This window comes from Trichosurus vulpecula, chromosome 3, assembly GCF_011100635.1.
Source record: "Trichosurus vulpecula isolate mTriVul1 chromosome 3, mTriVul1.pri, whole genome shotgun sequence".
NCBI lineage: Eukaryota > Metazoa > Chordata > Mammalia > Diprotodontia > Phalangeridae > Trichosurus > Trichosurus vulpecula.
This window is the reverse complement of record NC_050575.1, coordinates 34,071,260-34,096,514: the sequence shown is the minus strand read 5'-3', so window position 1 is coordinate 34,096,514 and position 25,255 is coordinate 34,071,260. Positions and strand designations below refer to the sequence as shown.

The 25,255-nt window shown below is 37.1% G+C and overlaps 1 protein-coding gene across 1 annotated transcript in view; it reads left to right on the top strand.

Annotated features, from left to right (window-relative positions):
• The window catches only part of BRF1 (BRF1 RNA polymerase III transcription initiation factor subunit), a 159,245-nt gene that overhangs the window by 111,069 nt on the left and 22,921 nt on the right, over positions 1 to 25,255 (top strand). The window contains 4 exon segments of the mRNA XM_036748768.1: positions 6,733 to 6,794; positions 8,398 to 8,479; positions 8,574 to 8,629; positions 12,609 to 12,865. Coding sequence (XP_036604663.1) covers positions 6,733 to 6,794; positions 8,398 to 8,479; positions 8,574 to 8,629; positions 12,609 to 12,865 — 457 coding nt within the window.

The following is a 25,255-nucleotide window of genomic DNA, read 5'->3' as shown; positions in this document are numbered from 1 at the left end:
AAAATGAGTTGAGGAATTGGGAACTGTTCTGCCTTGTATTTAAATACTTAAAGTCTTTAGCATCAATTACAGACAACCTGATCTTTTTTTCTTTCAGTGAGTCTTCTCCTTGTGAGGGGTGATTTTTCCTAAGTAGAAGTATAATAGCTCTTTCAAGATGAATGGCAGAAATTCTCTTTGCCACTGCTGAGTGGGTCTGTAGTGCTTCTAGAATTCTTGCCCACTTCTTCAACTCAAATAAATCTCCACCTGTGACTACCATTAATAAAGGCAAGAGTTCTAGTTGTAATTAGTAACATTTTCCTTTCATATCCTTGAGCAGGAATAGTGATTTCTTTCATGCAGTCTTTATTCCCCCTAAACTGGTCTGCTGGCTGTTTCCCAATCTTCATTTACTGCCTTCTGCATGGCCAATTTTTGTGAAGGTGTGATCTAAAGCTGATGAAAAGCTATACCCCTTTCTATTCTTGTTCATTTTTTCCACCAAGATCTATCATATCTAATATTTCTAAAATTCTATTCGTGTCCCTATCTTTTTCTTATTTATTTTATGGTTAGATTTATCTAGCTCTGAGAGAGGAAGGTTAAAACTCCCTCACTAGTATATAGTTTTACTCTCTGTTTTCTCCTGCAATTCATTTAACTTTTCCTTTAAGAATTTGGATGCTTTGCTATTTAGTGCATATATGTTTAGTATTGATAATGTCATTATGGTACTTTCTAGCAAAATGTAGTTTCCCTTATTATCTCTTTCAGTCAGGTCTCTTTTTGCTTTTCCTTCATCTGAGATCTTCCTTTTTGCCTTTTTTGACTTTAGCTGCCTTTTTTACTTCAGGTGAAGCATAATAAATTGTGCTTTAATGTGTTTCTTGTCAACACAATATTGTTGGATTCTGATTTCTAATCTATTTTCTGCTTCTGATTTCCAAGTCAGTTCATCCCATTCAGAGTCACAGTTATGACTCTCTTAATCTGCCCGTCCTTTTATCACCCCCTCCCCCTTTTCTCATCTTTTTTTCCTCCGACTTTACTATTGGGCAACGTAGATTCCTATACACAACTGAGTGTGTGTATATATTCTTCCCCCTTTTAGCCAGATAAGATGAGAGGGAGGCTCAATTGTTGCCTACTTTCCCCACCCCCACCCCACCCCCCAGTTTTCCTCTCCACTTTAGAAATTCCATCTTATTTATTTTATGTGAGATAATATTCCCCATTCTACCTCTCCCAGTGCACCCCTTTTTTCACTCTTCCATTTTTTGAGATCATCTCAACATAATTAACTCATATCTGCCCTCTATCTAGATTCCTTCTAACTGCCCTGATAATGATAAAGTTCTTAGGAGCTAGATGTATCATCTTTCCTTATAGAAATGTGTAAAGAGTTTAATCTTACTGAATCCTTTATGATTTCACTTTAATGTTTACCTTTTCATGTTTGCTTCTCTTGAGTTTCATATTTGAACATTAATTTTCTATTCATCTGTGCTCTTTTTATCAGGGATATTTGAAAGTCTTCTATATCATTAAATGTGTATTTTTTTTCCCTTTTAGGATTATGCTCAGGATTTTGCGGGGTAGGTTATTCTTGGTTTTAATCCTAGCTTTTTTGCCTTCTGGAATGTCATATTCCAAGCCCTCTACTCCTTTAACATGGTAGCTGCTAAATTTGTGTGATCCTGAGTGTGGCTTCATGATATTTGAATGATTTTCTGACTGCTTGAAGTATATTCTCTTTGACCTAGGAGCTCTGGAATTTGGCCATGATATTCCTACAGTTTCCGTTTTGGAATTTCATTTAGGAGGTCATTGGCAGATTCTTTCTATTTTACCCTCTGGTTCTAAGATTTCTAGATGGTTTTTCTTGATAATTTCCTGGAATATGGTGTCTAGACCCCTTTTTTTTATCATGGCTTTTGGGTAGTCCAATAATTCTTAAAATGATCTTTCCTCAATCTATTTTCCAGGTCAGTTGTTTTCTGATGAGATAGCTCACATTTTCTTCAATTTTTTTTCATTCTTTTGACTTTGTTTCATTCTTTCTTGATTTGCATGATGTCATTAGCTTCTACTTTCCCAATTCTAATTTTGTGGAATTATTTTCTTCAGTGAACTTTTGTACTTCTTTGTTCATCTGGTCAATTCTGCTTTTTCAGAAGTTATTTTCATCAGTGAAGTTTTGTACTTTTTTATTATTTGCCTATTAGGTTTAAATGTCTTCCCACTCCTAACATTTCATACCCTCCAGCTGTTACCAGGATAAAAAACATGCAGAAAGGTTTCCCTCTAGGTGGGCTTAAGTGGAGAATTCTTACTAAAAGCAGATGCTACCAGGTATAGACTTCTTTCCCCTTTAGCTATTCAAGCATTTTGACCACTTTTTTTTTTTTAACAATGGCTGGCACATAGCAAATGCTTAACAGATGTTTGTTGACTGACTTACTGTTCCCATTTTAGTAGCAAATCTTGGTTCAGTTGCTTGAGTCAGTTTCATAAAATTTGCATGTGGTACTGACTGGGAGCATGATGGTACACCTTGATATTGACAGGAAAATTAAGAAGAGGTCTTATTTGAGGGGGTGGGAGGAGGGGAAGATGATGAGTTCAGTTTGGGATGTTAGCTCAATAGCTAGGTCACTAAGGGGCATACCGGAACTATGTATATCATATAGACTGGGAAAGTGTGAGAGCATCATCCTTTATCTAGAACCTGTGCAAGCATGCCATTGTGAAACTGGCCTACAATACTAATGTTGTTTCTCCAGGAAACAATGTTTTGCTATGATCTTCCACAAGCCTTGATGACTGACAGTATCAAAAGCCTTGGTCAGGTCAATGAACATTGTGTTCTGCTCCTGGCATTTCTCCTAGAGTTGTTGGCAGTAAACACCATGTCCTTGGCCCTTTCCAAAGCCACTGGGTATCAAATAAATGACCATATTCCAGGTGAAGGATCAGCCTATTAAGGAAGACTCTGGAAAAAAAATCTTCCCAGCAATGACTAAGAGAGACACTGCACCCTGTGATTGTCACAGGACAACTTGTTTTCTTTTCCTTTTTAGACATGAACAATGGAGGCATCTTTGATTTCCTGGGGGATAACCTCTTGCCTTATAACCTGGAAGATTTCAGTCAGCTTTTGCATAAGTAGTGGTCCCCCTGCCTTGTAGATCTCTGCTGAGATGGAATCAGCATTAGGCGTTTTGCCACAGAGAAGAGCCTTCTAGCATTTAAAACCTCTTCTTCAATAGGAAGTTAGGCTAGAGAGGGACTGACTTCGACCTGAGATATACAGGATCATATCTTTCTCACTGATCAGTGTGGCGTCATCAGCATTGAAGAGTTGAGTTGCACCAGAGGTCTTTGGCTCATAAATATCTCCAGGGTATCATAAAAGCACTTTGGATTATTACTGTCAGCATAGAACTCAATCTTCTGTGCCTTCTTACCGAGCCAAGAATCCTCTGTTTCTCTGAGCTTCATTTGCACTTTACTTTTGATGGACTTAAACATTGCCTCCCTAGAGATGGATGGTCCCTCCTACTTCCACAAGACAAACTCTCAGAGGTCAGAAGAAGCAGCACAAGGACACTCTCAAGGTCCCTCTGAAGAAATTTACTTTCAATTGTGAGACATAGATGATGCTGGCATAGGACCACCTAGCATGGTGTTCCCACATCAAAGAAGGCACTGTGCTCTATGAGCAGGGCAGAATCATAGTGGCACAAAGGAAATGTGAAATGCACAAATCTAGAGACAACTCCAGCTCAAATGTTCAGACGGATTATTTATGCCTGACCTCTGAGAGCTTGTATTGGACTCATCAGCCTCAGTAGAACATACAGTTCCTTGACTCCCAACATTGCTGTACTCAGATGTTGTACTCCTTGAGTATGAAGGATGAACAACAACACATCGAATAGATTATTAGAGACAATCCCCCATGACAAAAACACCCCATTTGGGTTTAGCCATTAAGAGGATATTGATTACCTTTATGAAAATAATTTTGGAATATTGAGGATAAAGATTATTCTAAAAAATTGGTCCTTTGTGCCTGTCACTCCCGCTACTCCTCATTTAACATCTGTTCATTTGTTGGTGATATCTAGGAAAGTGGGACCCCTAATTTATGAAGATGGCTCCCGGGACTGGATTGGAAGTAGGCCCATTTGTCTGAATGTGTACCTGAGATCAATTTTTATCAGTAACTTGGATGTTAGGTTCATCAGATTTTCAGATGACACAAAGGTAGGAGAAATAGCTAACATGACAGGATTCAAAAAGATTTTGACAGCCTGCTAGGACACTACACTGAATATACACAGATGAAATTACATATGGACAAATGTAAAATGTTACACTTGGATTCAAAAAAATCAACTTTATAACGACAGGATTGGGAAGGAGGCATGGTCATAGAGCATTTTGCCTGAAAACGACTTGTGTGTTTATTAATAGATTATAAACTTGATATATTCATGTTATTGTTCAGTCGTGTCCAACTCTTCATGACCCCATATGGAATTTCTTTGGCAAAGATACTGAAATGGTTTGCCACTTTCTTCTCCTGTGGATTAAGGCAAATAGAGGTTAAATGACTTGCCTGGGGTCACACAGCTAGTGAGTGTCTGAGGCCAGTTTTGAACTCAGGTCTTCCTGACACACATTGGCATTTTCATGTGCAAACTAGAAAAGCTGATTTGATTTTGAGCTGCATTAAGAGAGGAATAATTTCCAGGAATAAGAGTGATTAGTCCCTTTGTACACTGCCCTGATTAGACCACATCTGGAGTATTATGTTTAGTTCTGGGTTCAGCAGTTATGAATGATAATTAACTGGAACAGAGGTCAACTGGTGGTGAAAGACCTTGAAGAATCTGAGTATATTTAACCTGAAGAAGAGAAGATTCAGAAGCTATGATAGCTATATTCAAGTATTTCAAGGGATTTTATATAGAAAAGGGATTTGCCTCGTTCTCTTGGGCCTTAGAAGATACCCCAGGAGCAGTGGGTAGCATTACAAAAATAAATTCGGGCTTGATGTCAGGAATAACTTCCTAATAATTAGTTATCCTAAAGTAGAATGGCCTATTTTAGAAGATTGTGGGGCTCCCCTCATTGGAGGTCCTCAAGCAGAGGTGTACTATACTCCATATAGAAGTTAGACTAAATCTCAAGTATTGGAACACAAAAATTATATGCAATTATTTCTTGGGGGAAAGGAATTAAACTTGTTGTTTTACCTTAGGAGCAAGGAGTGAAAGTTGCAGAGAGACAGATTAATGTTTGATGTGAGGAAAATTTCCTAATAGAGCTCTCCTTAATTGAAATGGGTTCCCTCAAGAGATACAGTGAGTTCCCTCTCACTTGAGATCTTCAAGACTGTTGATCACAGATGACCATGTTGATGATACAGAGGGAGTTTTTGATCAGAGTGACTCTGAGATCCCCTACAACTGTAAGAGTCTGTGATTCTTTGATCTCTACAATAAGATTATTCTAAAAGTTGTGTGAAGTATAGGTAGGAAAGTTGAGAGAGCTAAGACAAGGAGACTTAGTATTAATAGCAAGAGGTGATGATAGCTGAAACAAAGGTGGTGGCAATACAAGTGGATAGAGGAGGTTGAATGTGAAAGATTTTGTGAAGATTTATTAGACAGGATTTGTGAACTAATTGCACATGTGGATCAGGAGGATGGAAGGGTTAATGGCCTCCAAACTTTGAACCTGTGTGATTGGGAGGATAGTACTGTGATCCATAGAAACAGGAAAGGTTGGAGGACAGATAGATTTAGGGAGAAAGATCTAATTCCATTTTGGACATGTTATGTCTGAGGTGTGGAGATATCCATGTGGATAGATATTCAATAAGTCAGCCAACAAGCCTTATTTAAGAAATTACTCTGTGCTAGGGCTACACTGAAAATGTGTCTATTTATTGACTTTCTACCCATCCTTTAAAGCCCAATTTAAATGCTACCTGCCTTCCCTTATTGTTCACAAGGGGATAATTACCTTTCCTCTCTTCAGCCTTACAAAGCAATTGATTTTGTATTTCTTTCATGTACTTATTGATGTATGTTACCGGACACAACTTTCTAACAAATTGTGAGCTCAGTGAGGGCAGAGAATGAGACTTTTAAAGTTTGGGTAAGAACCTAGTGCAATGCTCCGTACACAATAGGTATTTGATAACTGTCAGATTAGATTGAAGTAAAGTGATATGAATTGAATTTGATAAAACCCTAAGTACAGCTCATCTTATGGTAAGACCTGAGATTCAGATTTTTTTGACAGTAGTTCTGGAGACTTCATAGGACATTACTCTATCAAATATTTTTTCTCTTATTTTAAAATGAAAATCAAATCTGTGGCATAGTAAGCTGATTCAGTTACTAGTGAACGTAATGCTCTAAATGCAAATATTTGAAGACTGTTATAGTGGATTCTGCTTCAATTATCTCCTTCCTTGAGTATGTACTTCTAAGATCTTATTTGGATGACTGTATTTAGAATAATCTTGGGAGATATAATATACAATTTAAGGTATAAGAAAATACCATGGGTTGCTATTTTTGAAGGAAGAGATACTGTATTTTAAAAGATAATTATTTAATCACTTAGTATTCCTACAATTCTCCAGGTAATGTCAAAGTTAAAGTGCTTGAGACATTGTTTTTAAACACCCGTGAACCCTAATTGAGATTGGTTGCTGTTGCCTTTATTTAGATGAAAATTCAGGAGATGGTGAATTAGATCTTAATGGAATTGATGACAGTGAAATCGATAGGGTAAGCTATTTTTATTCTATTCTTATATTTTACCCTTGAAGAAGAAAATGCTTTTTAATTCATTTCTGTAAATTATGTGTGACACACTTCTCAGGTATTTTTACTTTTGTTAGATTCAGGCCAGTACTGTATCCAAATTTATGCTTTTTGCAAATCTGCTCAGTATGTTTACTTGGTTTTTAAATAGTGCTACAGACCAGAAGGGTAATGTCATTTTAGTCATAGTGGGGGTTCAATATGTTGCAGGGTTGGTTTTTCTTGTTTACTTTTTTGTTCTTGAAATATTTAATTTGGTTTAGAATTCTTGAAATGTTTTCATAACATGGGTCCTTGCATATATTATATGTTGCCCATAATACGTGTTCAGACCATTTTTGTTGACAGGAATCAAATGTCATGATAATATCTGTTCACTCAATTTGTTTTGCTGTACTTTCCATCTTTGAGAAGTTAGGAATCTTGTTAACACCACGGTGCTGTTGTAGTTTCTCTGATTACTGACTGTCATGATGGTCTTTTGTGATACCATCTACTTTCATAGCATCAGGAATACTACTGTAGTGCTCTGTTTTCTTCCAGACATGCCTTGCTATGAAGGTAGGCTCATTAATTCTCAGAGCCTCAGATATACCAATCAATGTTATGTGACACTGACTTGGTGACCAAAAAATTTCAATGCCTTGTCCTAAGCCCCTATCATACTACCTAGGAGGGTGGGCTCTGAAGGAGTTAAGTTCACAAGTGAGGAACCGTGGATAGGAGATTATAAAATTGCAAGAATAAAATTTTTTTAAAGGTTGGATTGAGAAATACAGTTCAGTAGTAGCAAATACGATTTTTTTTAGTATCAAATGGGTCAGATACCATTAGAAATATGACTTCAGGGAACATCCGATTTTTTTAAAAAAGATATTTCCAAGTTAATTGCCCAGGTAATATTTGACAAAACCAAATTCAGTCATGTAAGATAATATGAACTACCTCCTCAAATCATCCCTTGTATTGTTAATTAAACAATTCATGGTGAAATTTTCCTTTATATTTTGGTTTTCCTCTAATTTTTTTCAATAGAAATTCTTGTATAAAATATTTTTTTAAAAAAGAGAAAAATTGAAACAATATACTTATGACACATGGCTTTGTTCCCAAATATACTTTCATATGTTTCATGAAAAATCTAATGTTTTTTCATTCTCGTAAATATGAGGTCATTAGTCTATTAAAATTCTCTATTTTCTTTGGGTTTTAGTAGTTCTAGCTTTCATTATGCCCCATTAGCCCCAAGTTTGTACCTAGATCAGTTGTTCTTGATTTGCAGAAATGGCATATATAGTTTAATATGGGAAGGAATATGTTTGGTATGTGAGGGATTATATGTGAAAATGTCATATTAGCTGTTTTGTTCTTGAAGATGAAAGTTGGGTCCACATTTCCAGATAGACTACAGGTATACTTTTTTCTTGTGTCGCAGTCCCATTTTATTCCTTTAATGACTTTATGTATTCAAATGTGCATTTTGTTTATAGTTTTGAGATATATTAAAATTCTGTTTGCTTTTTAAAAGTTAATAGTTGGAAAGAAATTGACTTTATTTTGTTCTCAGTATATTCTCAATGAAAACGAAGCACAAATCAAAGCTGAACTGTGGATGAAAGAACATGCTGACTATGTAAAAGAACAAAAGGGTAAGCAGTTATTCCTAGTCACTGCCTCTCCAGATATGCTATGAAATACTGTCTAATTCTCTCATTCATGCTGGTTGCTTTTTTCATCTTTTAGAAAAAGAAGCAAGGATAGCCAAAGAGAAGGAACTTGGCATTTATAAGGAGCACAAGGTAGAAAACATTCTAATTTGCTTAAAAAGATTGTCTGTTTTCTAGTAAATCTCCAAGTTTACTAGAAAAATATTTCTCTATTGAATTTTGAGGGCATGGTCTTAAATTTTGTAAGGGTCTTTTATTATTTTATTAGTTGGCTAAAGAATCCATGCTTCCAGACTCAAAGCAGTATTTCACTGACATTAGAAAGTGTAAGTAATAATGCGCAGTTTGGTGGCTATGGTACATGCTGAGTATTCCAGATTTTCTCAGAGAAAACACCTGTCAGGCAGTGAATTACATTTATATGTTTTGCCTTGTACTTTTCAAATGAATTTTTTCAGTGTGGAAGAACAAAATCTAGATATATGTTTATTTATTTGAATTCTAAAGAAAAGGACAAGAAGGACTATCATGTGGTACAAAGAACTCCTGAACTGGGAGTACAGAGACCCATGTTTCACCCAAGATCTTTAATTGCATGACTTGGGCAAATCCCTTCTTCCCTCTGAGCCTCAGTATCCCCATCTTAATGAGATTGGACTAGATGGCCTCCAAATTCTCTGCCTACTCTGATGTTCTATGATTTTATATTTCTAAGAGGGTTTGAAATGAGAAAAGCTGATATTTTCATTGTTTAGTAACTTTATAGAAACAGTATTTTTCTACCTGTCATAAATCTTATTTCTTCGTGCCAGGTAGCTTTGCTCAGCTCTTCAACTTATTGCTTAAACCAATTACATTGATCACTCCATTATATTTTAAACCATTTATAGTTTGGGTAATTGAGCAAGAAAAAATGTAGTACATAAATGTTACAACAGACAGCACTGACGTGTATAAATTTATGGTGCCATGCTGGTTATAGAGGGTTTGTTTCTCCTTCAGACACTTAGCAATTAAAAGCAAAATTTGTCGCTTAATCATTTTAATCATATCCAAATCTTTCTGACCCCTATTTGAGTTTTCTTGGCAAAGATACTGGAGAATTTTGTCATTTCCTTTTCCAGCTCATTTTACAGATGAGAAAACTGAGGCAAATAGGGTTATGTCCCCAGGGTCACACAGCTAGTAAGTGTGTGAGGCCAGATTTGAACTCAGATCTTCCTTACTCTAGGCCAGGCCTACACAACCTACAACCCACCAAAGGATTTCCTCTACATTTTTTGCAGGCTGTCAGAAATCCTTTGGCAGACCCATGTTATGCAGGCCTGCTCTGGGCCCAGTTCTCTATTCACTAGGGAAAGAACCACCTAGCAGCCCCATAAGTAACATACGCAGTAGACTACTGCTCCAAATATTCCTGACATTCAAAAGAGTTTTCCGCCCAAGAAGTATAGGTCTATGCTCACAGTGTATGACAAAAGGCTTCCTTTTTTTTTGCAATTTCTTGAGTAGGCTTTACCACTACCTTAGTTTGTGATTGTTCTTTTTAGGTTCATTTCTTTAGTTTTCCTACTCATGTTGAGTAGGGTTGAGGAATTGGCTATTACTGGTAGGCTGTCCATTGTCTTTGAATTGTGATCCCCCTTTCCAAAGTTTGAACTCTGGGCTACTTGGTATTAATTCTCTACATTTGAATGTAAAAATGAAAGGCATTTGACCTGGGTTAAAATTTCCTGAATTGTCCTTGGTGATTTTAGGGCATAATATCTACTATAATGAGAGAAAAAAGCTTTTTTTTCTCTCAAATTCCAGGGCATAGCATAAGAATTTTAAATATTGAATTTAACCGAATTTAAACTATTAAATTTGAATTAAACTTAAGGTAAATTAAATTTGAATTTACACTGAAATTTAATTGAACATAATTTAAATTTAATCCAGTTAACTAAATGTTTTATTATGTATTTTAATATATATTTATTATATAACTATTAACCAATAAATGCTTTCTGACAATTTATATGAGCTTAAGTGAGAAGGGTAAGAAAAAAGAGGAAATTAGAAGTAGGGATAAAATAGGGAAGTAAGCATGAAGGAAGGGGAGAGGAAAAAATAGAAGATCCAGTGGTGCCATGGTAGCCGAGAGAGAGAGAAGAGTTCAACGACAGATGGCTTTATATTTTGTAGTCTCAGCTGACCCTTTGTGTTCTCGTACTGTTGAACTCCTCCATAGCTCCAGATGGGGGGAGGGGGAGGTCAAGGTGTTTTTAAGATTGATATTACAGTGCCTGTGCTTCTAGGCTTTTCAGCATCCTTTCAAATCCTGTGGCTGCCTCTATGTACTGGATCTCTATTGGCCCTGTCCAAGACCAGATCTTTCTCAAGTTTGTGTAGATCTCTGTACCCACATGGTCTAGCAAGTTAGGAGGGAGGTGTGGTGGAAGATGGTAGACTGATTTAATCTCTCTAAGGCTGGCTTTACCAATACCTTAGTTTGTGGTTTTTCTTTTTCTAGGTTCATTTCCTTACTTTTCCTGCTCATCTTGTAAATTCATTTCATTAAACATGGACCATTTTATTCTTGGCCCATGAGCACAGTTATGTTAGGCTGGCTTATATCTTTCCCTTGATAGGAAAGGGCATATCTTATTAGAATGTCTGAAGTTCCGGTTCCTGGTCACTGGAGTAGATTCTTCTGGGCCATTTAGAGACACGCCATCTATCGAAGGACATGTTTTGCAAAGTTTTTCAATTGATATCTATTAGCAAGAAGAATAACTGCATACAAGGAATAGACTGTGGACGAATATGCCATGTGTAGGTAAAATGGCCAAAAAAGTTTCATTGGGAGGAGAAATGCTGATCAGAACCATAGCTGCCTAGCATACACTCTTTAAGATATGGAATCTTTTTCTAGTATTCTGATGATGCTATGCTGCAGGCATTTCACCTGATATAATAAATGCACAAGAGAGCTGCTGGGGTTGGTGCCTGTGCCATTCTTACCTGAAGCCATGCTGGCCCCCTCTAGTTTTTCCTTCTCATACTGAGTTTTTTTTTTTATTCCTATCTATCCAGTGACAGTAACAATGTATGGCTATGAGAGTTGGATTGTAAGGAAAGTTGAGTGCTATAGAATTGATGCTTTCAAATAATTGTGGTTCTGGAAAAGACTTTTGAGACTCCCTTGGACAGCAAGGAGGTTAAATCAGTCAATACTTAAAAAAATTAATTCAGGCTGTTCACTGGAAGGTCAAATACTGAAGCCAAAGCTTAAATACTTTGGCCATATGATGAGAAGACAGCACTCATTGGAAAAGACCCTGATATTGGGGAAGATTGAAGGCGAAAGGAAAAGGGGACAGCAGAGGATGAGATGGAAAGATGGTATCATTGAAACTGAGCATGAACTTGGACAGATTTTGAGAGTGGCATGTGCTATGAGTACACAGGGTCCTGAAGAGTCAGACATGACTAAATGATTGGACAACAACATCTATCTAGTGATTGGTACATTAGTACAGTAGTTGAGGTGGGGTCGAATGTAAGTTTTCAACCAATATGGAACAGAGTTATAAGTGGAATAGCTTTTTGCTTCCAACATCACACTAGGTTTTGGTAATTGATGCAAAACTAATTTATCCTGGGGCAGTTTATTTAGCTATTTTAAAATTTGTTTTTTTTTAATGACCTTAACTTTAAATGCCAACAAAATTAATTATAAATACATTTACATCCATTTACATTTGAAAAAAAGAATTTTAGCGTATTAAATTCATAATAACTTTTCAGTTGCTTATTTTTTTATTTGCTTTCTTTTTAGCTGGAGGCAGTTTAGGTAGAATATAATTGTTTAATATGTATTTGGCCTAGGTAATTATTAGAAGTACCAAGAGGATTGTCAATGATTTTTCATTAGTTTGAATCAGCATCTCTGGCCCTGTGACCTACAATTGGAACTCCCTTACTGTGTGAAATGTCTAGTCACTTGATTCTTTAGGCACTTGTTGAAAGGATGCCTAATTATGAGTCATCAACTCACCTTTTGATGCTAGTGTATTTACAGTTATTTATATCTTGTCCAAATCACTGTTTTTATGTTTCAATTAAGCCAAAGAAGTCTTCCAAAAAACGGGAGCCAATTCAGGCCAGCACTGCAGGAGAAGCTATTGAAAAGATGTTGGAACAAAAGAAAATCTCAAGTAAAATTAATTACAATGTACTAAGGGACTTGAATAGCAAAGGAAGTATGACCCCTAAGAGGGAGAATGAGCAGCCTAATGAAAGCAGCACCAAGAAGTTGGCACGCAGAAAATGTCCTGCAAGTAGGACACTAGCGGACCCCCTGAGCAGCAGCACAGGAAAAAGGTATTGTATGCATTTGCTTTTTATTTTTATTGCCTCATTAGTGCCATGAGCTTGAGAGAGTGCCTCCAAACCAACCTGTATAATGCTTAAGGGTCTTAATTGAGTAGTATGTATACATTCTTAATGCTTAGAGATGCTTCGCTTTTTCTTTGGGAACTGACTAGCTGCTTCACTACTGCCACCAAATTTGCCGCAGTTGGATTGCTTAGGTTTGTTCAGTGAAATTTGTGTATAAAAATAAATTTATTTTTGATAATGTGGAATTTGCTTTAAATTAAATCTGTTCTTCTGTGACTTATGGAATAATATTGGAGACAGGAGACCTTAGTCTGCTTTCTGGCTTCACAGTATAGCTATAAATATGTCCTTAGGCAAGTGACTTCTACATATATGGAATGAAAGGGGTTGTTGGCCTACTTAATTCCTGAGTTCCCTAAAATCACATAATTCTCTGCTCCATCTCTTAAGTGTATGTGTGAGCTAAGTGAGATGCTTTTTTAAATTAAATTTTCTTTTCCTTTCACGAGTATCTGTCTTTTCTCCCTCCAACTTCTCCCCCTCCTCCATTGAGAAATCAATAAAAATATAACTCCTTTTATAAACATGTATAGTCAAACCAAATGAATTCCAGAATTGCCCGTGTCTAAAAAAATAATTGTCTCAAACTGCACTCTTGAGTCCTTCACCTCTTTATCAGGAGGTGGGTAGTAAGTTTCATCATAATTACTCTAGAATTGTGGTTGGTTATTGTATTGATCAGAGTTCCTAAGTCTTTTAAATTGTTTCTCTTTATAATATTGTTATTATTGTATGAATTGTTCTTCTGATTCTTCTAATTTTACTCTTCATCAGTTCATACCATTTGTCCCAGATTTCTCTGAAACCTCGTTTCTTATAGTACATTGATATTCCTTCATATTCATATACCATAACTTGTTCAGCCATTCCCTAATTGATGGGTTCCCCCTCAGTTTCCAATTCCTGGCCACCACAAAAAGAGCTGTTATAAAGATTTCTGTACGTATGGGTCCTTTTCCTCTTTTTCTGATCTCTTTGGAGTATAGATCTAATAGTGGCATCAATGAGTCAAGGGGCTTAATAGTTTAATAGCTAGTTTTTTAATATATAGTTCTAAATCGCTTTCCAGAAGGGCTAGACAAGTTCACAGTTTCACCAAAAGAGCTTTGGCTTGCTTGTTTTCCCACAGCCCCTCCAGCGTTTGTCTTTTTTCCTTTTTTGTCAACTTTGCAAATCTGTTCAGTGTTAGGTGGAATGAGGCAGCTAGATGGCCCACTGGGTAAGTGGTGAACCTGGATTAAGGAAGACCTGAGCTCCAGTCTAGTCTCAGAGCTTAGTAGCTTAGCTGTATTACCCTGGGCAAGGCACTTGAATTCAGCTTCAGGTTCCTCCACTGTAAAGTAGGAATAATCATAGCACCTACTTTCTGTGGTTATTGGGAGGATTGGATGAAACAATACCTGTACACATCTAGCACAGTGTTTGGCGCATAGTAGGCCCCTTCCATTTCACCTTTCAAAAGTACCTTCATTCTTCTATATGCTTTTTTGGTGGGGTTTTCTCTTGGTTAGAACACTATAACAATGGAGGCAGGCTGGCAAGCTCAGCCTCTGATTATTAGTTCTGTTACATGGGCACAGGCTATATCATCTGGAACTCCAACAAATTCATTCTTTTGGAGTCCACGTGGTGCAGTGATAATTGCCTTGCTAACATACATGGCAATGTCAGTCGAGCAGGGCAAATGTACCTGTACTGCAGGAAAAACAACTCAGAGCACATACTCTACCCGTGGTGAAGTCTAACATTAGTGTGTATAGATGAACAACAGCCACTTTTCAGACATACAGTTAGATTACGTCTGAGTGAAATTCCATGCAGCAATAGGGAAGAGTCGTTAGCAAAATCATGAATTAGACATTATACAGTTTATAATTCCACTTTGACAAATGGTTATTTGTTAGTTTAAGTCACTTCTTATGTCTTAACATTTGCAGGATGTGATAATCTAGACAGAGGTTGGCCTCATACAATGAAAGTCGAGGGTAAGATAACAAATGAACTCTGAACCTCAACTATAATGGAGACAGTTGTTCAAAAAATAATCAAGCCAAAAAAATTAAAATCCTTTGTCTTTTCTGGTATAAACTTATCTACATTCATTCCTTCGCTATAACTTTATGCCTAAGTTGTTGCCATGGTATCCTGGATAAGGATGTACCCATCTAAGGTGTGTGGACATGATTTTGATGTTTCTTGTGTCTTTGTTTTTTGTCAGGGAGACAGGAATGTAAGGGCTGGAGAGGGTGTACTTTGGAAATGAGCTTGTCCTGACAAAGACCAGTAAAACATAGGGTGGACATGACATAAAGAAGGTCACCCCATCTGGGGGTACCCAGAGTACCTGCTGCCTTGTAGAAATGTATCCTTGCAACTTATGATAATGTAGCTAGCTATACCTCGTCCTCTACACTCAAGGGCTCCCTGGCAGTATGATTTAGCAAACATACAGACTGAGGTACAAACAGGGATGCAGTGACTTCTGTACCCACAGGAAGCCTTTTTAGGGTTCAGGTTCAAAGACCTTTCAGGAAACTGGCAGAAAGGGCAATAAGTTCGTTCCCTCTCAAATGACTTGTCCTGCCTTCCTCATCCTTTATCCCATCATTCTTTGTTTTGCTATTGTTGTTCAGTCATGTCCAACTCTTTGTGACCCCACTTGGGGTTTTCTTTTGGAGAGGTTTGCCATTTCCTTCTCCAACTTATTTTGCAGATGAGGAAACAGGCAAATAGGATTAAGTGACTTGCCCAGGGTTGCACAGCTACTGAGTGACTAAGGCCAGATTTGAACTTAGGTCTTCTTGAACTCAGGAACTCCAGACCCAGCACCTATCCACTGCGCCACTTAGCTACCTTTGTTTTGCTGAGCTCCCTTCAACCCTAAACCTAGTTACTCCAGAAAGAACATGTTTAGGAATTGCCATTTGCCTTGGTCTTGTCATAATATTCAACAGATTACATTTTAAAGTTTGTCTCCTATGGCAAAAGCTAATGGCAATATTTGACATATACCAAAGGGTATATGTACACAGGAAACTTTTTTTAGTTCGGCATTTTCATACCCCTGGTGGTGAGGAGGAAGTACCTAGCATTAGAGCCCAGAGAGATGCCTCACTGTTTGAGTTTCTGCTTTCAGAGAAATGGGGCTGACAGGACAATACTGAATGGCTGTCTTAATCACTTTGATGATATTTAAGTTTAGCCTTTTAGTTGAGGTAGGAGGAAGGAAGAGAGGAGCAGAGAGGGGAGTAATCAGCTACAGTTTCTTAGATCAGTTCTATATTTTTATCTTTAGTGCAATAATAATTATATCCTGTCCTCATTAAAAAAATCTGATCTCTGAATCCCTGTTGTTTTCTGAAAGTTAACATTTAAATGTAATAGTTAGCTAAACATAGGTACAGAGGAGGCAATTGGCTTGGCCTAGATTCTGGTAAGCTGCATGCACAGTATAGTATCAAAAGTCTAGTTTCCAATCAGATGATTAGTTTCCTTGCCTTCTTCCTCAGTGCATTCTGAAGGGAAAGATGGAAGAAAATAAGAAGTTAGTGTGAGCACAAACCAATAATTATTATGGCATTATTTCTCAAGATCAACAGTGGTGTTTCGGTGCATCCAACACAATGGTACTCTGAACAGCATTGTTTTATAATAATACTTTAAGTGCATTTATACCCTGGGCTCATCTTAAGATTGTATGAAACCTTGCTGTAATATTGTTCAGATAACCACCTAAGATGCAAATTTATGAAATTGTTTGTCCCCTGTACTATTATTTTGCCTGAACTCCAACCTACTCTCATCCTTTTTGTTGCCATCAGTACCAGTCCCATCTTTCAGCCAATATGGTTAATATTTTCATAACTAGTATGTGTCATCACATTCAGTCAATAAGCATTTATTAAACACCTACTATGTACTGTGCTAAGGGATTTAAAAAACAAAACAAAACAACAAAAGACAGGCCCTGCCCTCAAGGAGGTCACAATCTAATGTAATGTGTCACGTGTTCAAAGCAACTTTGCTCTTGTTTTCAAAATTCAAAGGTCTGATTTGAATTAGAACCTACCAATAGATACTGAAACAGAGGCATTTTCAGTATTTTGCTTTAAATTAATTCAGTCTTCTTAACCCAGACTGATTACATCCCAGAATACTGAAATAACTTACAGGTTGTTGCATAAAATCACCTTAAGAAACATTTTGAAGAATTATAGAGAAAGGGAAAGATTCCAGAAGACCAAAGATGGGTAATTATTATTTCTGTTTTCAAAATTAGAAAGGAAATTGGTCCTGGAAAAAATATGGACCGTAAGCTTGGCAGCAGTGATGAGCAAAATTCTAAAATCAAACAGATAGGTTTGGAAACCCTTAGAAAAGGAGTTGATAATCGCTGGAACATGGATCAGTAAGAACAAGTCATATAAAATTAGTCTAATTTCTTTCATGAAGAAGGCTGCTAAACAGGTTGGTTAGGGAAATATGTGTATACACATGTATGTGTGTGTATGTATATATATGCATATGTGTATATACATATATCCACATTTGCATATATATGTACATTTATGTGTGTATATACAGATGTTCTATGTGTGTGTTAATTTCAGCATGACATTTAACAGGTTCACTCTGTTTTTCTAGACAAGATGAAGAAATATGAACCAAAAGTTCAGTCAGGTAAATTCTTTTAGTTCTTGCAAACTCCTAACTTCTGTAGTATCCCCTAATTGGAATATACAACAACTTGAAGACCTTTTGACACAGGGTTTGGCAGATTTTATTTGCCACTTGAAAAGGAGTGAAGCAATAGTACAAAATATAATTTTTTTCAAAAGAGAAACTACAGAGTTCAAGATAGAAATAAATAGAACAGAAAATGATAAAACAATTGAATTGATCAAATGAGAGACCTTTTAAAAAAAATAAAATTGAGAGGGAAAATGCAAATCAGGGTTTCCAATAAAAATGGATCAAGGAATTTAGAAGGAATTATATGTAATTACAAAATAATATGTACAAAAGAAATGAAAATAGTGTTAGGAAATAGTGTGGAGAACTACTAACAAATTGGAGAACTTAAAACAATTGATTTCTAGAATAAATTTTAAGTTATGAAAATTGTCACAATAGGAAGTTTATCATTTAAATAGCCCAATCTTGGTATAAAGAAATAAGGCAAGTCAAAACCTAGCCAAGGTGGATTTAATATTCTTTCAAATATTAAGAACAAATAATCCATATATTACATAGATTATTTATAATTAAAGAAAAAAATGTAACCTATATAACCATCTAGGCTGCAGGACTTCACTGATCTCTGCCTTTATCAGCAAAAAAGCCCAGAGTCTCACCTTTGCTACCACCTTTGCCAATACCTCTTCAGGCGCTGGCTTCTTACAAGTTTTAGAAGAATTTCCTGATACTCTCTTACAGCCTGGAAGTTATGTTTCACTATTGAATATGGAAGTTTGTCAACTTTTATCACCTCTGGACACAGAGGCCACTTCTTCAGAGTCTGTTATCCTTCCAGTGACTTGCTCAGGTTTCCTTCCAAGAAGCCTCCCTGAACCTCCCAGATGAAAGTGGTAGCTTAGTCCTTGGATTTTATCATAATACCTTATAGGATCTCTCTGTTGCCATTATCACTCATGTATTTAAATAGATCTATGATCTCATTGATTCATAAGTTTCTTCCAGTGATGCAGATCACTACCGATCCATGCCTGCCTATCCTGTACAGTTCTTATCCATGTCCTCTCAAAAGTTTGCCACCAGGATTCTTTGGGCTAGAAGTCTTGCTTGTTTTCTTCTAGCATCAAGAAGGCACCAGTGGAACATTCTTGCCACATAACCAGCCCATCTTCTTTCTTTCATATGATTCTTTGATGACAGCCTTTACTATCTTCCTTACGTTGTACTTTTCCATGTCATATCCCTCCTATTAGATAAGCTCATTGAGGGCAAGAAATATATGATTTTTTTTGTCCTTGTATTCTTAGTGCCTAATATAGTATCTTTCACAAAAGTCTGGGGATCCAACATAGAGTTTGTGTGCCAGGTGAGTCTGGTTGGATATAACCTAAGAGCTTCTGACCTGTATGGACCATATTGATTAGTCACTGTAATTTTTTTTTTATAATCCTCTCAGTTCCTCTATCTGACCATTACCGTCTGTCCTATCATTTCTCCTGTTGTCTCATCTACCTCTAAACCTGGTCTGTCCTCACCACAGTCTTCAGTTACATTGTTGATTCTCTCTTGTGTGTTTAAGCTGATAATCCGAAGGGTTTGTGCTAAAAATCCTTTTGATTCCTGACTCCCCTGAATTGTCAGCTCTCTTTCCTAGCTTTGTGGAGTCTGCAAATTTGATGGACATGCCACATGCTTCCTTTATCCAAATCATTGATAAAAATGTTAAATAGCTCAGGCCCAATCATAAATCCTTGGGCATTTCACTTGAGACCTCCTTCCCAGTTAATATAAAATTAATAATCAATACAGACTCTGGGTCTGGATATTCAAGCAATTTTGAATCTTCTTAACTGCTTTTACCTAGTCCATATCATAAATGATTTTTACAATAGTTTATTATAAAATCTATAATTTAATAACCCTAACAAAAAGAAGTTGAGGTTAATTTGTCATCATGACCTGTTCATCATGAAGCCATCCTGTTTCTTTGTGATCATTGCCTCCCTTTAAAGGAGAGACTGACCTTGCTTTTAATAATACTTTCTAGAATTTTGCCAGCAATCTATCGAGTTCATTCTTCTATAATTTGCAGTCATTTCTCCTCCCTTTTTTGAAAATTAAGACATTTTGTCATTCTCTAATCCCATAGTAAAGGAAGGAGTTCTTAATTTGGTATTTGTGAAGTTGGTTCTTTTTCTTATTATTTTGATAACCATATTTCAGAATAATTTTCTCTCTTATAATCATCTGTATTCTGTTTTGTGAATTTTAAAACATTCTTACAAGAAGTTCCTAGGTTTCTCTACATTTCCAGAGGAGGGTCCATGCTCCTGTTTGACACATTATCTTCAGCATTCACATTGGCTACTTCTTTCAGTAAACTGTTACATAATTCATATAAGCCTTTGGGATTGGAACTCATCAAGGGTAGCTATATTCTGTTTTAGTACCTCCCTATTTAAATATCACCTCTCCATTGACCATTTTTTTGTTTTACCATTTCCTTTCAAAAGATTACTCTCTTTTGCTAGAGAAAACAAGTAAGGTAAGAGTTGACTCTGTCATCCAATGTATTAGTCATTTCTTCCAGCTTAAACCTTAAAGCACTATATGAATGCTAAATATTCTTATAGTTTATTCAGTTCCTTATCTCACTGTACTAACTTCTAGGCTATATCTGTCCATCTCATCCACAAAAATAACATGGTAAAACTTTGTCAAATGTTTAGTTGAAAAATTAGGTAAATAATTTCCATGGCATTTCCATGATCTCCTGGTAGGGGGAAAAAGGAAATGAGGTTAATTTACTGTGACCTACCTTTTCTTCATAGAGTCATGGTGGCTATTTGTCATTAATGCTTTCTTTTACAAAAGCTTACTAATCATCTCATTAATAATACGTTTCTAGAATTTTTCCATTAGTCAAAGTCAAGTTCATTGGCTTATTAGACTCTACTCTTTTCTGTCTCAGGTGAAAAGGTAAAGGTAAACTGTGGCACATTTCTCAGAGCAAGATAACATTTTATTAATGGGTTATGCTGCTTGTAAATAAAAGGGTCAATGGCTCTGCCTCTGGCCAAAGACCTTGAGCAGAAAGACAGCTTCCCTTTTATAGGTTTCGGGGAGTAAACCAAGTAGGTGACATGGGATTGAAAGAAATATGATTGGTTACAGAGCTGAGGTGCAAGAAAAAATACAGTTGGTTGGAGGTTTGATAATGAAGGGCTAGCAGGGACCCACTCTGTCTCTCTTGAAACTAAGGCAGTGCTCATTGTTTCAGTCCAGGTACAAGATAGTGGCCCAGATTTTTTAGACAGCAAACCAGACATCTTTGAAGGATAGCTTGATTTCAGAGAGTTAAATGAGCAAGAATATATAAGGTGAAGGCAACTTGAGTAGACTATTTTTTTCTAGATATTTGGTTGTGAAAGGAAAAACTATATCAATATAGTATTATATGAATAGGACAGTAATTTGAGAGGATGATAGAGTTAAATGAAGATTGTTTATTGTTAAATGATGAGCAGGTAGTAAGACCCAGGGCATGTTTGTAGACTGTACTAGAAAGGGATAAATTGATTGGGAAGGGAGGGTTGAGGGGGGGAGTGATTTTTAGGAATAATCTACTGAAAAATACAAAGGGATCATCATAGAATTGGATAAAAACAAAATGAAATATGTTTTTAAAAAGAAATAGATTTTAAAAAATCGAAGAGCAAAACATAGTACAAAATTATTATCACCAAATCTGTCTAGCACAAAAACAGAGAAATAGATGAATGAAACAGAACAAGTACACTATCTTACCAAAGTGACACAAAATATTAACGTTTGATAAACTTATAAAAAAACAACTGGACAAAAGAGCCATTATTTTACAAATGCACTTGAGGAAACTGGTTAGCAGTATGGCAGGAAATGGATTTAGAAACACTCTGCATACTGCACACCTCAGTAAATTCCTGACAGATAAATATATTGTGTGACTAAAATGGCAAGTTGTTTTTTTTTTTTCTGGGAGGGGCTTTGCAACCATAATAATAGCCTGGTTGAGCAAGTGGGCCATGTAACAAACTGTTGAATTTCCCATTACAGAAGTCTGATTATTAGTTTTCCTTGTATGGCAGAACAGTACCCCTTTGGTTCAGTTAAATGCTTCGGGATGCTGTTGATTGGCCATGTACTCTGAAAAGCTGCATTAATCAAATCTATACACTAGGAAGGGATGGGGGGTGGAGTGAGGTGGGGGTGTCTGATATCAATAAGCAATCTCCGTTAGCCAGCTAACACATTTCTTTTCCTTTCAGTTTGGCTACTCACTTTATTTGATCTCCAGTCTTATGGACCTGTTGGTGGGTGAGATTCTCCATGAGTTCTCTAGAAACCCAGATTGACAAATTTGCCAGCACGGCCATTTACCATTGAACAGAAAGGAAAGGACCTTAACTCTGATATTCTTTGATTCAGCATTCCCTTTAATAATTTGGTGCCAATATTTTTTCACCATATTTGCCCTGAGTTTTCATTCCATCAAGACTCATGTACCTCAAGGTGCCTTTCCTGGTCCTTTTCCCAATAATGCCTTCCTTTAGAGATTTCTGTATATATTGTTGTCCTCCCCCATTAGAACATGAATTTCTTGGGAGCAAAAACCATGTTTTGCGGGTTCGCGGGTTATTTTTGTTTGTTTTTTTTTCCTTTCTTTTTATCCCTACTGCTTAGCACACTGCCTGGCACATTAAGTACTTAATTAAATGTTTATTTATTATGATGATAATGTCTTATTCTGCACTTAGTAGGCAGTTAATTAGTTAATACTTGTTGCCTGCCTGTACCCGAGTCCATCACCACTCTGTCAGGAGGTGGGTAGCATGTTTCATATCAGTCCTCTAGAATTCTGGTTGGTCATTTCATTGATCAGAATTCTTAAATCTTTCCAAATTGTTTTTTTTTGCAATGTTGTTATTACATACATTATTCTCTTTCTCTGCTTTCATTTCTTATATTACAGTAATATGTTGCTTAGAGGGCAACTAGGTTCTTTCTTGTTTTCTCTTTACTTTTCTTAATTTTATATTCTATGTTAAGTATTTTTGTTCTCCCCTTCTCAATCCCAAGGTCCTTTATCTTAGCAGAGAAAGCAGAAGATAATAGGGATGATGATGATGATGATGATGATGATTGTTAAATTGACTAGTATTAAGGGCCATTGAGAATATAAAGACAAAACTGAAATGGTCCCTGCTTTCAAAAAGCTTATATGCTACCAGAACACTTAGGGGAGAAATCAAATTCAGTAACTTGGTTTTGAATAAACCTAAAATATAAATCATTGAGGAAAGAACTCCCTAACTGACAAAAAAAAATGTTGGGAAAGCTGAAAAAAAAAACAGGCAGAAATTATGTTGTATCATGCACTGTATACCACAATAAACTCAACATGGATACATGACCTGAATATTAAAGGTCATGTCATAAAAAATTATAAGAGAGCCTGTGGCTAAGGAGTAGAGTCTTATCCAAAAAAGAGATAGAGGCATTCTTAAAAAAAAATAGTAATAAGCTAGATACTATTGTAAATGAAACATAATAAATAGGTAAACTGAGGCAATTATCCAAGTGAGATATCCTTTATTAACAGGAGCACGAAGCCTGATAATAAAGGGGTCAATGTCTAGTCTCCATTTGTGCCAAAGGCTCAGAGTGTAGGCTGGCAGGGCTTTTTAAACCTAAGTGTATCTTCCTTCTGATTGTTGTAATAGTATATCATTTGGATCTCCATTGGCAAAGGCCAGGCAATCATGATTGGTGGACAACTTTGGGGGGCAAGGATGAGGGTGGAGGGTGTACAGAACTAATTCTTGGTGAAAGGGTTAATGTGAAGCTATGAAAAGTAGGCTGGCTTTCAGCCTATCTAATACTTAAAGAACACTAGTTGTTTTATGAGACCCAGATTCCTCTAGCAATCCTGGCTAGAGAAACATATGCCATCTCAATTAGGTTCCCTCTGATATGGTCTTCCCCATGTAGACCAACTCACCCCTGACTTTGATTAGGGAAAACAAAGACATAAGATTCGTCACCTGGGGAGGACCTACCTCAAGCTGGCTTCTGTGCCTAATGGGTAAGCAAGGGGCACAGCTAATTAATGAGCAGATGCCTCGGGGACTGGGAATGATCACTTTACTCTATCACACCCTTCAGAAACTACCTGTCCTTCAAGAGTGGGGTTTGGGAAAATGAGGAAAAGGATGGATCACAAAGAAATATTTGTTATTAAATAATACAGCAAAATATTCATTTTCATGAGTGCTTTGTTTTTACATAAAATTGAAAGGCTTTTGCACAAATGAAATGAAAGAACCTGGGATAAGAAAGGGAGCAGTGATTAAGGGGAAAATCAAATATTTCTGACAAGGGTCCGACATCTAAGGTAAATATTGAACTAACAAATCTACTACTTCCTATGTGACCTTGAGCAAATCATTTAATCTCCCTGGGCCTACATAGAGTGAGAGGTAAGGACTAGAGGATTTCTGAGGTCCCTTTCTGCTCAGCCTTAAATCTATGAGACCAAAAGTCATTCTCCATTGGATGAATGCTGAAGGGATATAAACAGTTCTTAAAGGAATTACAAATTATTAACCACCATATGAAAGATTGTTCCAAATCACTAGTAATAGAAATGCAAATCAAAACAGTGTTGAGGGGGGCAGAGTCAAGATGGTGGCTGGAAAGCAGGGACTTGCTTCAGCTCTCCCCCAAATCCCTCCAAATGCCTGTAAAAAAATGGCTCTGAACAAATTCTAGAGCTGCGGAACCAACAAAATAGCAGAGGGAAACAGGTCTGCCAAGGAGATGGTCACTGGGAAGGGTCTATCGCACAGTGCTGGGAGCAGAGCGCAGACCAGCAGGGGCCACGCCAGGACAGACCATACCCAGGGTCAGCCAGCTGGAACAGGCCTTAGGGCCATGAATCATTGAACTGTGGCAGTTACCAGACTTCTCAACCCATAAATGCCAAAGAGCAGGTTAGTGGGAAACTGCGGGATCGAGTTCAGAGTGGTCCAGCCCCAACCGTGGGGGTGGCAGAGGTGGTATGACAGTGGGAGCAGCAGCACCAGCAGGAAGCTCCTGAGGCTGCTTCCAGAACTCCAGCATCAGCTGCTTCCTCAGTCCCTGGCTCACATGGCTGAAGGAATCTAGCAGGAGTGCAAGGAGCACTTTGTGGGCACAAAGGCAGATTTTCTTGCTGTGCCCTGCTTGGATCTGGATTGTTGTCCTGGTTGGTGGTTCTTGGGGGAGGAGGAGTGCTGTGGTGACAGAGCCTGGGGTGACGGTGGAGTAGAAGTAGCTCTGGAAACAGCAGTGCTTGGACCCTAAAGCTTGGGACAAAGTACTCTCTACAAGCAGTCATACCCTGACAAAAAGCTCAAGGGTCAAGTAGTTGGCTGGGAACTTGAACAGGCAGCAAAAATGAACTCAGACTCAAACTCAGACTCCAGATTCCTCTTTTGGTTACAAAGAAGATCAAAACATATAGCCAGAAGAAGTCAACAAAATCAAAGAGCCTACATCAGAAGCCTCCAAGAAAAATATGAATTGGTCTCAGGCCAT